The sequence below is a fragment of the Ochotona princeps genome, chromosome 10 (assembly GCF_030435755.1).
Source record: "Ochotona princeps isolate mOchPri1 chromosome 10, mOchPri1.hap1, whole genome shotgun sequence".
NCBI lineage: Eukaryota > Metazoa > Chordata > Mammalia > Lagomorpha > Ochotonidae > Ochotona > Ochotona princeps.
Window position 1 is genome coordinate 54,248,946 of NC_080841.1, and position 15,746 is coordinate 54,264,691.

At 42.3% G+C, this 15,746-nt stretch overlaps 1 protein-coding gene across 6 annotated transcripts in view; it reads left to right on the top strand.

Moving 5' to 3' along the window:
• The window catches only part of BEND7 (BEN domain containing 7), an 88,896-nt gene that overhangs the window by 11,741 nt on the left and 61,409 nt on the right, over positions 1-15,746 (top strand). Inside the window, exon 1 of one of the 6 annotated variants that reach the window (XM_058669466.1) lies at positions 7,518-7,650. The exons of 4 other annotated variants lie outside the window; for them this stretch is intronic. Coding sequence is in view for 1 of the 2 variants with exons in the window: in XM_058669462.1 (XP_058525445.1) it covers positions 7,765-7,786 (22 nt within the window). In the remaining variant the exon portion in view is untranslated. One more of the 6 variants, XM_058669462.1, reaches the window with a different exon arrangement.

Genomic DNA, 15,746 nt, shown 5'->3' on the forward strand with positions numbered 1-15,746 from the left:
AAGTTTTTAAATCCCCATGAAGGTTAGAATCTAGGAAAACATATTCCCAATTAAACCTTTTTGGAGCCTATAGGAATATGCTTTTCCTTACGGAAGAAAATAGCATAGCTGTCTAACATAAAGATTTTTGAACCGTGTGTTTTGTATCTTGAGATTAAAAATAGACCTAGGGCATTGACACGAAAAATCTGTTATTATTATTATTATTTTTTTTTGTAAAGTCAAATATACAGAAAGGAGGAACAGAGAAAGATCTTCATTCAGTTGATTCACTTCCCAAGCGGCCAGAAGGGCTGGGAGCTGAGCCGATCCGAAGCCAGGAACCCAGATTCTCTTCCTGCTCTCCCAGGCAGGTGCAAGGTCCCAAGGCTTTGGGCCATCCTCAGCTGCTTTCCCAGGCCACCAGCAGGGAGGTGGATGGGAAGTGGAGCAGCTGGGATTAGAACCGGCAACCATATGGGATCCCAGTACGTGCAAGGCGATGATTTTAGCCACTAGTCTGCTGTATCAGGCCTGAAATCTGTTATCTCTCAAAGAGCAGATCATTGGAAGGAAAAGAATGCATCGGCAAGTGCAGAGGAGCTACTTGCAATGATTTCTCCAGGGGGTGCCTTTAGATTTGTTAAAGGATAGGGCAAACTTGGATTCCTCCTCTGCCTGTAGTTCCCTGTCTCATGTTTTGAGATTGGGACCCCATTCCATCAGGTTTTCTCACCATGACATCTGAGGAGATCTGCTAGCTTATTTAGGCTCATTGTTCACAGTCGATGATTGGGTGGCCCAATTGGTTTAGGCATCTGGTGAGGCTGGAGGATAGTGAAGGAATGATCACATGGAGAGAGGGAGAGAGAGAAGAGAGGAGAGAGAGAGAGAAGAGAGGAGAGGAGCCAAGCACAGCATAAGCTTGTATACCCTCCCTCTCACTGAGCTTGTGTCCCCAGGGATCTAAAAACCTGCTGAGCCTATTTGCTAGACCCCCATAGTTGTATCAAGTCTCCACCTTTAATTCATTGACTGTTGGCATTAACACATTAACCATTAATATAAACTTTTTGACACCAAACCCCCAAACCCACAACACATGGGCCTTTAGAGGGTATCTGGTTATCTAAACTATTACCAGTCTTAAGCATGAACTGCCTCTTGTCCCTCCTTCCAGTTTATTCTTGCCATTTCCCTTTTGACCTCCTGTGCTCAGCCACAGGAAGCTGTTTTTCATTCCTAGGATGGCCTTGCTTGCTCACATTTTAAACTAGTGACTTTGAGTTCAGTGACTCTGTCCTTATCACTCTTGTGCTTGGAGTTGCACACTGGCCCCCACACCCACCTCCATGTCTATGTCTACCCTTCCTCTTTACCTGGTTCTCATCCCTTAAGATTTCAAGTTGATGAGCTGTTTTCAGGTAGTCATCATGAATTCCTCACCACCTTCCGAACCACAGCGGGCTGTATCTCTGTTAAAGCAAAGCTGTCACCAGTGTACTTATTTCTCTCCCACCAGATTGTAAGCTCCCTAAACATCATGTCTGTGTCTGTACTGCTCAGCCCTATGTCAGGCAAACATCAGTAAGTACCTGGTGAATGTCTGAAAGAGGAGTTTGATTTTAAACTTCATATTAAGTGCTGAAATCAGCTAGTTTGAAACTTCATTATTCAGCCCTTTTAGCTCTAACCTCTCACCCAGGCTTAGCTGGTGAAAATATATCCTAGTTGCTAAGTGGACCTGATCAGGAATAGAACATGGCAACACTACCAGTGCTTTCTATTTTATTAGTTTAATAGGATCCTCCCCTCTTTTAAAGTCTAGCTCTGAAATAGGATGCACTGCTTGTGTCCCTTTGCACATCCCAGCCTCCTTCTGTCCCTGCCCCTGGGTCTTACAGAGTCAAACTGCACAGTGTGAAGGCACCCCTGGAATCCCACAACACTGTGACCCTGGAATCTGCTCTGCTCTTCTCTCTACCTAAAATGACCCCTGCTGCCTTTGCCTGCTTGGTCCTCCTTTATTTAGCCTTCTGGTCTCAGCTTGAATTTCTTTAGGGCAAGACTCTGGATTTTCAGTGTTTACTGTATTTTTTAGCGTATGATGCTTGGTTCACAGTAAATTCTTACTAACAGTTTTTGAATAAATAAGTGGGTACCAAGTAAATGTAATTTGCCACCAGTTATCAGCTAATGTGAGCAGACTGTTCCATGAAATTGAAACAGGCTTCATGTGCAGACCTGTCCCATGCAATTCACGAGATTTTTATCACACCTTGAAATATTGGCAGTATAGATATCCATAAATGTCAGAAGCACGCCATAGAGACATTGTGACCCTCAAAAGCACCTCCTATGTATGTACATACCGGTGTTTGTACAGAATCACTCATGGGCAATTTAGCTTCAAACTGAAAAACTACAGTTGTGTCATTTAATGATGAGAATGGACTCTGAGAAATGTTTACTTAAACTGTTTTATCGCCATGTGATCATCTTAGAGCTCTTAGGCAAGCTAAGATGGCTACCATGTGCTGGACAGTGGACAGTGGAGCCACCATTGTATATGGCCCTCATTGACCGAAAAGCCCTTTCACAGTATGTGAGACTATGCTGTTGCCATCAACTAAATGCCTTTCTGTAGCCCATTGTGTGAAAGGTACCAGTAGGAGAGGAGAACAAATGAGAGACTGGTAAACCACTTCACCACATGATGGGGGAGAGGCCAAAGAGCACATGCCATAAATGGCCAAATTCCTGTACCGTCTTTCCATTCCAAAGTTGGCTTATTACATGAGTGTTTGGTAATATATTTATAAATGATTACAAAGTTTACACACATTTCCTTTCAGTGTTCTAGTATCCTTGTAAACAAGAATGCATAAAATTGTTTTCTTAGTATTACATCTTCTTTCCAAATATGTACAAATATAATGTGTTATTTGAATTCCAAGGTTTTACAGTGTTTTATAGTTGGAAATCAGATCTTACATCTGAAAGGTTAATGGAGAAAGCTAATTATTCTATCTGGTAACCAAATGTGTGATGAGACATTTGTCTCTGTAATTAACAGCAAGGAACTTTATAGTTTCATAAAATTGAATGCTACATAGAATATTCTGTGAGCATTTGTTTGGATGAGGTGTCCAAAACAGAGATGTTTATGGATGATATAAAGTTGAACTGAAATGTAATGCAGGTGTCTGTGCATCTCACAGCATTTCTCATTGTTGAAATGGAAGCCAGAAGATTAATAACTTTGTCATGATAAAATAAGTAATGTGTTCTTGGAACAGTGGTACGGTACATAAGTTACTCAGTAATTCCAAGAATTTATTCTGTTCCAGGAATAATATCCTTAACAATTTATTTTTACAGAAAAATTTGATGCAACATAACAGACTATGAAGTTGCCTGTATGGTTAATGGAATTATATCTCAAATATGACTTTACACAGACATACGAAATGTAAAGAACTCCACAAAAAATGCAAGGTTAAGGTACAGCTTAAAAGTAGGAAGTCAGGAGATGCAAAAGTTAAGGTCCTTCAGTGTACGTTAACTCATTCTCATTGCACATACATAATTTTTTTCAATTACTAGCAAGACTTTAATGGGTACCTTAATATGCATGGCATGAAATATGGCTGGGGAGTTGCTACAGGAACATTAGCTTTAGCATTTCTCCACGGGTTCGATGTTGTGAATGCTGCTCTGGGAGAGACCCTGGTACTGGAGCTCCTAGGAGTGGGGGCTATGTGGTCCAGATCTGAAGTAGCTTCCCCCTTGGATCTCCCCATTTGCTCTGGGCAAGCAGTCTTGTCGTTGGTCAAGCAGGGAAAATTACACTCCCAGTTGTTGCCTTTGATGAACTGGGAAGGAGGAGGAGATGCATTCCTTGGAGAAAGCTTTGGTAAGAAGACATGATGGAGTATAGGCACCAAACGGCCTTTACTTACCAATCTTCGCCCCCTCCCCCATTCCATAGAAAGGAGAATTTTTTTTTTAACATGTGAAGGTTTGAGTGCTTTTTATGCGCATCAGTATTATTGGCTCTTTATTTTTCTAGTTTAGCTATTATCTTCTCATCATGTCTGTTACTAGAATTTATTTATTTTTCTATTTACTTTGTGGGTATTTCTTGAGGAGTCACTAGTACCAGACTGGGAGATTTGAAAATCCACTAGGTTGTGATTAGGTAAATCAAAAGTTCTGTGAGAACACAAAACAGCAAGACCTCACTCAACAGACCTTCAGGATTAAAGAGTATGACTCTTGAGAAAAATGACATTTTGGTAGAAATCTTAAGGATGCAGAAGGGGCAGCCTACATGGAGACCAGGGCCTGAGAGCACTTCTGCACAAGTATCAGGCCTTCAATTCTGTGTAGAGCCGAGGGCCCTCTGGCTGCACAAGACGGCCTAATTAGATTCCAATTGAATTGTTCTGAAGGCAGACCTAGCACTGGTGTTTTTTTGCAAACTTTCCAGGTGATACTAAAGTGCAGCCAAATCTCAGAGCCCCACTCCCTTTAGAATAAGGGGGGGAATGTGGCAAGAACTGAGACTGGAGAACTAGGCAAGGAGGCCAGATGTGGGGGAAGGCCTAGGGAGACAGGGACTAAACTCAGGTCATTGGCATTCCATAGAGGTACACGATATAATTAGATTTGCATTTTTGAAAGATCACTCTAGCTTCAGGGTAGAATATAGATTGGAGGGGAGTGATACTGAAGGCTTTTGGCAGTAGCCCCATCAAGTGATAATGGAAATGGGGTGGTGGCAGAAGAGAACTGAAAGGATTCTAAAGTAATTTAGAAGTTATAAAAAGCAGGACTCAGTGATTAATGTGCTGTGAGAGGGAGGGGAATAGGGTTACTCTCAGATGTCTGGCTTGGACAGCCAAGTTGGTGGTACTTTTTACAAAGGCTTGTGGATGGCTGTGATAAAATGAAGAGATGTTCAAGTTGCAGTTCTTGTAGGTTCTGGAACCAGGGATAGAGGGTCAAAAGATCCAGAAAGAGTGTGCCTAGGCAGTGTCCTGAAAGAACATCAAAGGCAGGGTTTTGTATACAAGTAGTATGACCTGTAAGTGGGTCATGGTATTAATTTCATGGAGTATCAGTAATGTTAACTGCCACAACAGTAATAATCAAGAACAGAAGTTGTTTCTATATGTGTGTTCTGGGCCATCATGAAGCACTCAAACTGTGAACCATGGTCAGAACAGTTTGGAAGGCCGCTATATAAGCCTCCATTCCCTTACCCCAGAGGCTTCCCTCTAGTCTCACTCAGGCAAGGCTTTCCCTATCCAGATGTTCTTGGACCCAAAGTTATCCAAAGTTCCTTGAGACTGTTGGAAGGAAAAGGCATTGAAAATGCTCATTTTTCATCATCATCACTAGTATTTACATTGAATACGAGACTGAAGTATATATATATTTATGTGTATATATTTATGTATATATATTTATGTGTATATATTTATGTATATATATTTATGTAATTTGCAACAGTTAAAAAATTTAAATGACCAAAAAAACATAACACAGCCAGTACTTAATCATGTTTGCATTTATCTGATCCATGATAAATAGCATATAAGGGAGTTTTCAGATGACATTGAAAAGGGTATCACTTTCCAAGCAGTAGATTATGAGCATTTTATCTCTGATTGAATGAAGGTAGGGTTTTGATTACATAATATTGCCACTGGAATTTGCAAGCAGCTCTTCATTGACAATCTTGTTACATTTTTCCTATGTGACTTGTCAGCCCCTGAAGACTATAGCTTTATGTTTTATAAAATCACCAACTCAAATTCATATTCTGCTTTCCGCTGTTTCAATCTTTGGGTTTTGTGGAAATAGCAGGATTCGTGTGAATTGAGTTTCTCATTTAAAAGGAGCTATCTGATTGTCATCGTTCTTAGTCAGGAGCAGTGCAGCCCGTAAGCTAGAATCCCTGAAGAGATAGCTGAGTCCTGTGATTGTGTTGCTTCCACCACGTCTGCCCGCAGAGCTGTATGGTTGAGGTGCTGACTAGTTCAGACAGCACCCATGTCATGTCAACACAGCACTCTGGATACACCCCAGCTTGGCTGTTGTGAATGAGTCCCCTGAGCTACTTAGTTGAGGGTTTAGTAGTGTGGTGACATGCACAGCCTAGGAGCCTGATGCTTCTCATTCGAGTCCTTTCCCTCAGAGTCCTCTTTTTATTCTGGTAAGATATACACATAGGGCCCAGTGCAATGGCTCAGTGGCTAAATCCTTACCTAGCATGCGCTGAGATCCCTTATGGGCACCAGTTCGTATCCCAGCTGTGCCATTTCTCATCCAGCTCCCTGCTTGCAAGCTTGGAAAGCAGTACAGGATGGCCCAAAGGCCTTGGGATTCTACACTTGCCTGGGAGACCCAGAGGAAGCTCTTGGCTCCTTGCTTTAGATTGGCTCATTTCTAGCCATTGTGACCACTTGGTGAGTGAACCAGAGGATGGAAGATCTGACTTTCCAATAAAAATAAATAAAACCTTTAGAAAAAGAAAGATGTACACATAAATATTCAAGCCTCTCTACTTGTTCTCAGGGTTAAATGTAGTTAGAGTGCTTGTCAGGAGGCATGGTTCATATTAAGTGCTCCATAAGTAATGGCTTTACCACTCTCTGGCCTAAATATACCCCAGTTCCTTCTACAGCTACTTGCCTTGCAACAAATCTTAACCCTGTCTTAGGTATGTATTCCAGGGTTGTGTTTACCCTAGAGAAATATCCCCAAGGGAAGAGTGTTGTGGTACATTGGGGGTGAATTGCTGCTTGGTGTGCCCACATCCCACATCAAGGTGCATCGAAGGGCCTCATCTGAGTTCTGGCTGCTCCAGTTCCAATCTAGACTCCTGCTAATATGCAGCCTGGGAAGCAGTGGCTGTACCCACTATGCCACAGTGCTCCCTGAGTATATTTATTGATGATTTATTTGCCTTATAAAATATTTGTTCATATATTTGCCATTCTCCCATTATTAGGATTTGTCTCTTTATTGATTTATAAGATCTCCTCATTTGTTTAAGATTTTAGCTCTGTGTTTGATCATTTTTGAGCATTACCTGAAGTGGTGGTCTTGGACCTAGTTGGACCTGGATGGATGATATTACTCATCAGAGGGAAGTTGGCAACAATGCTATATTATAAAACAGGATTTGGTTTCTGCATAGTATAAGAACATTTAAGGGAGGCCAAAGAGATAAACTTTTAATTAGTTAGACAGTTCTAGTGTATTGTGTCATTCTCTTACAGAAAATCTCCATTGATTTCCTGTCACAGTCAGGGAGATCAAAGCGTTAAGGTCCTTACGACTTTTTGGATTTTACTTTCCCCATTGCCTTGACTCCAGCTGAAGTAGCTTGTTGACTGTTGTTCACGCTCTCTCTGCCCACAAGCTTTGTTCAGTGCTGTTCCTTCTTTGCTCCTCCCTTAAGTATCCATGGAGTCCCTAGAATGTTTGTTTGGCCACTTCAGTACTTGCCATTTTTACAAAGCCGGCCACAATCTTTCCAGTTTAGAGTGTCATTTCCTCTTAATCCCCAAAAGCCCTTGTCAGACAGTTTCTGAGGCATTTATCACAAACTACCCTGGTTGTGTGTGTCTAGTCATGGACACTAGAAATGTAAGTCAGGTAAGAGTTGACTGACAAGCATCAGGCCTTGCCTCTGAATGGTCCCGCCCATTCCTCCATGAACCATTACTTTGAGCTAATGTCTGACTGAATCACCAGTGTTGTTCTGGGGCGATGGAAACTGCATGGCATGGTGGTAGGTAATTGCTTTAAAATTAAACACAAAAAGAGCATAGTATAATATTTGCATCTGTTTAAAAGATAAACATAAAAACATTAAAGGAAAATGTTTATTTCTTTTCTGCTCCTAGAGCCTTGCACCCAAACTTTTCATAGATATTTATCCTCTTTTGTCTTCCAGTGTTCCTTGAGGGACTAGTTTGAGAAGGGTCTGACAGCCCATTTTGAATCAGTCTTCTTTCTTCATTACCTGGTGTTCTTTTCCTGCTTTTGGCCCTAAAAATCCATCTCATTTTTTTTTTCTGCCTTGAAGGCCTATTTTCCAGGTAGGAAAATGACATTCTCCTTAGTACCTGCCCTGGCTTCACATCCTTCAAGCCGTGATTAAAAAGAACTGCAGCCTCCTGCCCTGACAGCAATTGACCCATGCTGGTTATGCCTGACCATTCATTAGAAGTGAGGTGTGGCATTCTTAGGGTTATTTGTACATTCATTCTGTCCTCCATACTGCATGCTGTACTCCAGAAAGGAAGGCACTTTCTTAGAAATATGTTCTATTTATTTTTTGTTCATGCAATATTCATGTTTAGTAGTAATACAATATATATTTATCAAGTAGATGACTGAATCCAAACTGTCTAAATATATTTGAAAAGAACTTTCTGAGTTATCCCCTGAATGTGAATGCCTTGTGTCTTTTGGGCTGCTCAGTTATTTTTTCACCTGTAATTTTTGGCTCAACAGAGTCTTGCTCAAACATGTGACAGCACATCCACAGTCTAGATATGCTCCTTATCAGTGAGGTGATTGTATAGCCATCTTTTTTTTTTTTTCTGTTTTCCTCTTCAGTGGCATTCAAACTATGTTGTATGGAACCCTCAGAAGTCTTGAAGGTACTCCAGGGAGTGTTGTAGGAATCTGGGTTCTGACACACCCTCTCCAACAGAACTTTGCTCTTTACTTATTGGGGATCCACTTAAGATTGCATTGAAAATAGGACTCGCTTGGGAAACCATTGCTGTGTGTTCCAGAAACACTTGCTTTTCAGACTTTTCCACACTTTTTTTTCTTTTCTTTTCTGAGTTAGAATCCTCATCTTGTGTGTCTCTTATTAACAAGGCAGTTGTCCAGAGGGCTGCCCCTTGGGGCCCTGCTAGTATGGGTGTGGGGTGAGGGTGCCAACCTCAGGTCCTCTCAAATCTACTTTAGATTCCTTTTGTTTTAGCTCATGCCTTAAGATGTATGCTGAAAGAGAGACCAGAGGCACGAGGGGTTCGTCTCATTTCTCCTGCCTTTTCTTTACTTGCTGTCATTTAACAAGACAATACAGTCTTTCCTGTGACATGGCTTCCTGCCAACTTCTGTGAGTTTTGAGAGGAAATATTTTGGGCCATGTACTGTAATCCTGGTCATCTTATTTTTTCTTACTGCTGTACTCAATTTTTTTCTTGTTCTTTTTAGCATAACATTGCCTGAAAATTTCCAGGTGTTTTTACACTTTTTAAAAAAAGGACATTCAGTGTTGTACAACCATCACCACTATCCAGTTCCAGACAGTTCAAACAGACATGCATTCTTACTGTACCTCTTATGCAGGTATATCTGCACTCTCTTTCTAGTATTTACCAACTAAAAGGAAAGGAAGCTCCTTAAAGCCATCTGTTGCCTGCCCTCTGGCCTAGAAGATATGTTTTCAATCTGTTTTTTCTTTGTTGTTGAAGAACAGTTTCCTACTTATAATGGTCTATAGTATATCTGAAATGAATCAAGTCACTCAGTAGCCATTTTTTTCTTTGTGAAGCAACCTAAGCTCCTTCAACTTTTTTTCTTCCTTTAATCTTTTTTTAATATGATTGTACTTTTTAAAAGATTTATTTATTTTTTATTGGAAAGTCAGATTTACAGAGAGAAGGAAAGAAAAAAAGATCTTTCATCTGCTGGTTCACTCCCCAAATGGCCACAATGCTGGAGCTGAACTGATCCAGAGCCAAGAGCTTCTTGCTGGTCAGCCACGTGGATGCAGGGTCCCAAGGCTTTGGGCTGTCCTCACCTGCTTTCCCAGGCCACAAGCAGGGAGCTGGATGGGAAGTGGAGCAGGGACATGAACCGGCACCCATATGGGATTCCGGTGCATGCAAGGTGAGGACTTTAGTCACTAGGCTATTGTGCCAGGCCCTTTTAATCTGTCTTTAACTGACGCATAACTGTTGTACATGCTTATGGGATATCCTTTGGTGTTTCCATATACATATACATATACATATACATCATGTAATGTCCCAATCAAGGTAAACATATCTCTTCTCTAACATGTGTCATGTCTTCATGTGAAAACATTCAAAATCCCTTCTTCTTTTATTGACTTTTTCAGTATCTTCTCAAGTTCCTCAATGGCTTCTTTGAAAGTAGGTAAAAGTGGACATGTTAATGTAGTAAAAAACTGACCAATACTGAGTGTAGTGAAAAGATTCTTAAAGATTCCATCAACCCATTGTGCTAAGGCAGGTCCCCCATCATGGCACCCTGCAGATGGATTTGATATTGGATCAGGAGAAAAAAGAATTGATTCTGACTAAGCTGATCGGTATTTCCCTCAGGGAGCAGGAGTTCAAGAGGAATGGGTTTGATTGACTATCAGTTTGGAAACAAATGAAGTCATATCTTCTTTATTATTTATATGAATGCTTTGAACTCTCTATGTGCTATCTTATTAGGAAATCTAGTATCTCCCTATTAAGGTGTCCTCCATCCCTGAACTTTTAGTGACCTTCAGAGGCTTCCTCAGTTGAGAGAGACCAGCCTGCTAAGGAAGTAGGACTGGAATGCTGCATCATGATCAACTTCACACATCCCACAGCTGTGTTTCCAAGTGTCTGCTTATTGTCTACATTTGCTTCAAAACAAGGACCATTATGTTTCCACTACTCTGAAACCTTTTCCTTTATTTTTTCCCCATGTTTGTTGATTTTATTACTTGAAAGAGTGACTGAGAGGGAGAGAAGGAGGAAAGAACAGAAAGACAGACAGATCTTTCATCTGCTGGTTCATTCTCCAGATGCTAACAACAGCTGGGGCTTGGACAAACAAAGCCAGGAGCCTAGACTTTATTGAGTTCCCCCGCAAGGTTGGCAGAGGCCCAAACCCTTGAGCGATTATCTGCTGCCTTGCAGGTTGCATTAGCAGGGAACCGCATCCGAAGCAGAGGTACCCAAGCTTGGACTGGCCCGAGAAGGAATGTAGACGTCATTGGTAGCGAGTTGCAATTCTGTGCCACAATGCCTTTGCCTGTGACATCCTAGTTCTAATTTGCGTGGCTGGTGTTGGGATCCACTCCATCACCTCTGCTAGAGACTTTGAAGTTAACCTTGCATTGATTTTTCTTGTCACCATCCTCACCCCATCCGCATATCCAGTTGATCACCAAGACCATTTGATTAAACTCCTCAATGCCTCTTTTCTCTGTCTTCTCTTCATTTGTAACCTCAAATTCCGGGAAAGACTGTCATCACCATGTAGCCTTTAGCAAAAATGTTCTAGTTCAGTTTCTCCCCACACTAGTTTTCTTGTAATTTTGAAATAATTATTTTTCTGAAGGACAGATCTGATTTTTTGCTATCCTTATATTAAAAGTGATAGTGGATTTAAAATGATCTAATGTCTCCATTGGCTTCTTGTTCCTTAACTTGGCATGTTAAGAGCCTTGACACAGAGGAGATGGCTTCACTACATCTAGCCTTTTCACCTGTCTATCTTCTGCGAACCTCAGGCTCCTGGCACGCAGCAGTGCTGCTCAGGACAGGGAATAGAAGGCAATACAGGCTTAGGAGGCTGCTTTGGAGGCACAGAGAATGATGTTTTGAGGAGCCAGAAGGAAGCCAGGTTAATGTCTCCAGCCTGGAGAAGTGAGAAACTGAGTTCACTTGCATGTAGGGGGTAAAGGAGAAATAGGGTCTTCATGAAAGAGTTGGGTTTGAGTCCAGCAGGGAAGCTAGAAGTGCCATCTGCAGATAAGAGGCCAATTTGCTAACTTAACGTGCTAGTCTCTGATTGTCAGAATGAAACACCAGAAGCACAGTACTTCACTAAGATTTATTTTGACCTGCCATCTTGGAGGTGCAAGGGGTCTAGCAGTCTCATATGAGTTGGCCTTCTTTCTGACAGTCCTTAGGTAGGGAGGAGCATCACACAGCAAGTGACTGGGAATGTGCTTATTGCCCAGTGTCCAGTCTCTCTCCCTTTTCATTTTATTTATTTTTGTTTGAAAGGTAGATGTACAGAGTGAAAGAGAGACAGAAAGAAAGATATTTCATCCACTGGTTCACTCTCCAAATGGCCTCAGCAGCCAGAACTAAGCTGATCAGGAGCCAGGAGCCAGGAGCTTCTTACAGATCTCCCACATAGATAGAGGGTCCCAAGGCTTTGGACCATTCTTCACTTCTTTCCCAGGTCATAAGTAGGGAGTTGGATGGGGAGTGGAGCAGATGGGGCATGAACTGGCACCCTTATGATATGTTGGCCTCGGAGGTGGAGGATTAGCCAGTTGAGACTTAGTACCAGCCTCTCTTTATTTAAATCAAAGAGGGCAGAGTAATGGGATGGAAGGTGTTGAGAAAAGGAAGAAGAGAGAGGGAGGTATGGGCACACTCGCAGGAGCAAGCACTCCTATCCACAGGCTTACTCTTCAAATGACCACAACAATCAGGGCTAGGCCAAGCCACAACTGGGAGCCAAGCACTCTATCTGGATCTCTAATGTGGGTGACAGGGACTGAGCACTTAGTCCATCTTCCAGCACTTTCCCAGGCACATTAGCAGGGAACTGAATTGGAAGCAGAGTAGCAGAGATTCTAGCTGGTATTCTGATGTGAGATACTACGACTGCCAGCAATGGCTTAATGTGCAACACCACAACAGACACCATTCTCCCTCGTTTTACAAAGCCACCAGGGTTTGATCAGTCAATTCTAGGGGGTCTGTCTGAATGGCCTTATCCAGTCCTATTCACTTCATAGAGATCTTGTCTCTAAACACCATAGTTGGACTAAGTTTCTACCCTTCCCATTCCTCGTGATGGACATTATGTTTCAATGCACGTAATAAAACTCTGTGGAACACTCAAGCTATATCCAAACCATAGCAGTGGGGTTCTGAGGCACCCAGTTATAAGAGAGACGGGTCAGAAGGATGGGACAAATCAGCAACATTTTTCAGAGCAGTAAATTATCATAATGGGATTTGGGTAAAGGATGTTAAGAGATGGGAGCCAGGGGAGAGTTCCTTTTTACTCGTACTTGATAATCTTTATATTTCTGGGGCCTTAGGAGGGACTTAATAAATGTTTGAGTAAATTTTTTGTGGTATTTTTAAAAGAATTTATTTGTTTTTGTTTGAGAGGCAGATTTTACAGAGAAGGAGTGACAGAGAGAAAAGACCTTCCATCCACTGGTTCCCTCCCCAGATGGCTGCAATGGCCAGAGCTGAGTTGATCCACAACTGAGAGCCAGGAGCCTCTTCCAGGTCTCCCACATGGGTGCAGGGACCCACCCTAGGACTTAAGCCATCCTCTGCTGCTCTGCTGCTTTCCCAGTTCATAAGTAGGGAGCTGGATGGGAAGTAGAGCAACCAAGAATAGAAGCAGCACCCTTATGGGATGCCAGCACCACAGGGTCGAGGATTAGTCTGCTGTGCCATCATGCCAGCCCCTGTTGTGGTACTTTGTCACTCATATTTTTGTTAATTTAGTGATGCATTTTCTCTGGACTTCATTTGGTTTTTCTTAAGCCTTTTTTTTTTTCAGTTAATTAAGAAAGGCTTATTGTAGGGTCAGTGTTGTGGTGCAGTGGGTTAAGCCACTGCTTTTGACACTGGTGTTTACACATGAGGACTGGTACAAATCCCAGATACTCCAGTTCCATTTCAGCTCCCTACTTACAACCTGGGAAGGCAGTGGAGAATGGCTTAAATCCTTGACTGCCTGCACCCATATAGGAGACCTGGCAGAAACTCCTAGCTCCTGACTTCAGACCAGCCGAGCTTCAGCCATTGCTGCCATTTCGGGAATGAATCAGTGGATGTAAGACATCTCTTTCTGTCTCTCTGTCTCTCTCTCTCTGTTTCTGCTTCTCTCTTTCTCTAAAATATTCCTTCCAAATAAATTAATAAATGTCAGGGAATCTCCGAACCCGCGGAAGAAAACCTGACGCTGAGTGAATGTGTAGGAACTCTTGATTCCACCAGGCAGCATGCAAACAGGAAAGCCGTCTGCTGCTTCTTTCTCCTACTCCCTCCAGGAGCCAACCTGCTTATGTATAACACCTAGCCAATCAGCTAAAAGGTCACCCCTGCACGTGGGAAGCAACCAATCAGCTAAAAGGTCACTCCTGCAGGCAGGACATGCAGCCGCCCCCAAGGGGAAGACACTTCCTGAACTTGTTTACCGCTGCCCTAGTCAGGGCCTTGGTCCATGGTGCTGTCCTAGACAGCCCCATAGATCGTTAGGCGGTCTCAGCAATAAACATTTTTTAAAAGCTTATAGAATGCCTACTCTACATCAATATAAGTTCATTTGTAGGACAAAGATGTAACTGCTCATATGTCTTTGAGATGGCACACACAGCAGAACATAGGATGTGTATGTGCAGCCACTCGGAAGGCTTGTCTGTTATCTGTTTCATCATTCTGGGCTGTGAATAATCAATCTATGTGAAATGTTCTTCTTCCCTGGTTGAGGTAAGGGAGATCCTGTATGGTGATTGCTGTGTTGACCTCATAATTATCACATCATGCAAGACTGTGTATCACATAAATTTTTCATGTTAAGAAAAATGATTAAGAAAAGTAATTCTTAAATTTAAGTCAGGGGCAACATTTTGGCCTGATATTTTTCTATACATTGTCCAAGGAGTGTAGTTACCAATGGTATACCAATAAGGTAGATGAGCGGCATTGTTCATCCCCTCCCCCCTTTTTGTTGTTTCTTGGAGTTGAGTGTAAGTGAAGACAGAGATTCATATGGAAAGAAATCAGGAAAAGTATATAGGTTTGCTTATAGAATCATGTTTCTCTCAATAGCTGTTTGCTCCCAAGGAGGTTCCTTTTCCTGATAAGCTATGCGTGGGGAGACACCAACTAATCAGAACCAGAAAAGCTGATGGTAGTCAACCTGTGCTTCCAATCTCAACCTCACATGTTTTCTAACAGTTTTTAGAAATCTAAAACTTGGGCTCCAGGGTGATATGATACTAAGTCCCTTTATCTTGATTGCAGAGAGAAACCTGTACCCTCCTTGACCACTTCTGTGCGTTCCTCAGTTTTATGTGCATAGTGCACATCTGGTTCGGATCTTTGCTTTATACTTTAAGAAACTGAACTCTCAGAGTGTTAAGTGGCTTGTCCAATAGCCAGTAGCAACTTAGTATAGTCAAGAAGCCAGTGCAGGCCTCAGTAACACAGGCAACCTTTCCCCTATATCACACTTGCATCTGGTGTTTGAGTTTCGAGCTTTCAGCACTCTCTGTCCCTAGGCAGTGTGTAGGCCGAGTCAGACACTCGTCCCTCCTTTTAGTTTTCAGGTCCGTTTCCAACCCTCTACCCCATCTGCCTCAGATGGGCGATGAAACCACTCCCATCTTCTGTGCCAGCACCTGTCACTTCCAGTATGTGCGATGGTGCTGACTTCTCCACCAAGGTCACCCCTTTAGGGCTGCTGACCTCAGCTGCTCCCTGCTTCTGTGGATAAAGGAAGTAACAATTCATGCAATTCAGTTAACCCTAGAGACCCGTTCCTGAATGTTCCATCATCCCCTGGGGAAAACCAGTCTGTTCTCTGTGAGACAGGCTTTACCCTTCTTAACCTTCCCCTCAGTTTCTCAATTTTGCTCTCAGAAGCAACTTGTGCAGTTATTGCAATTTTCCATTTTTCTGTCCTATAAAATGTGTCACAGTTAGATAGACAGTGAGCTTCCTTCTGCCTGAAAT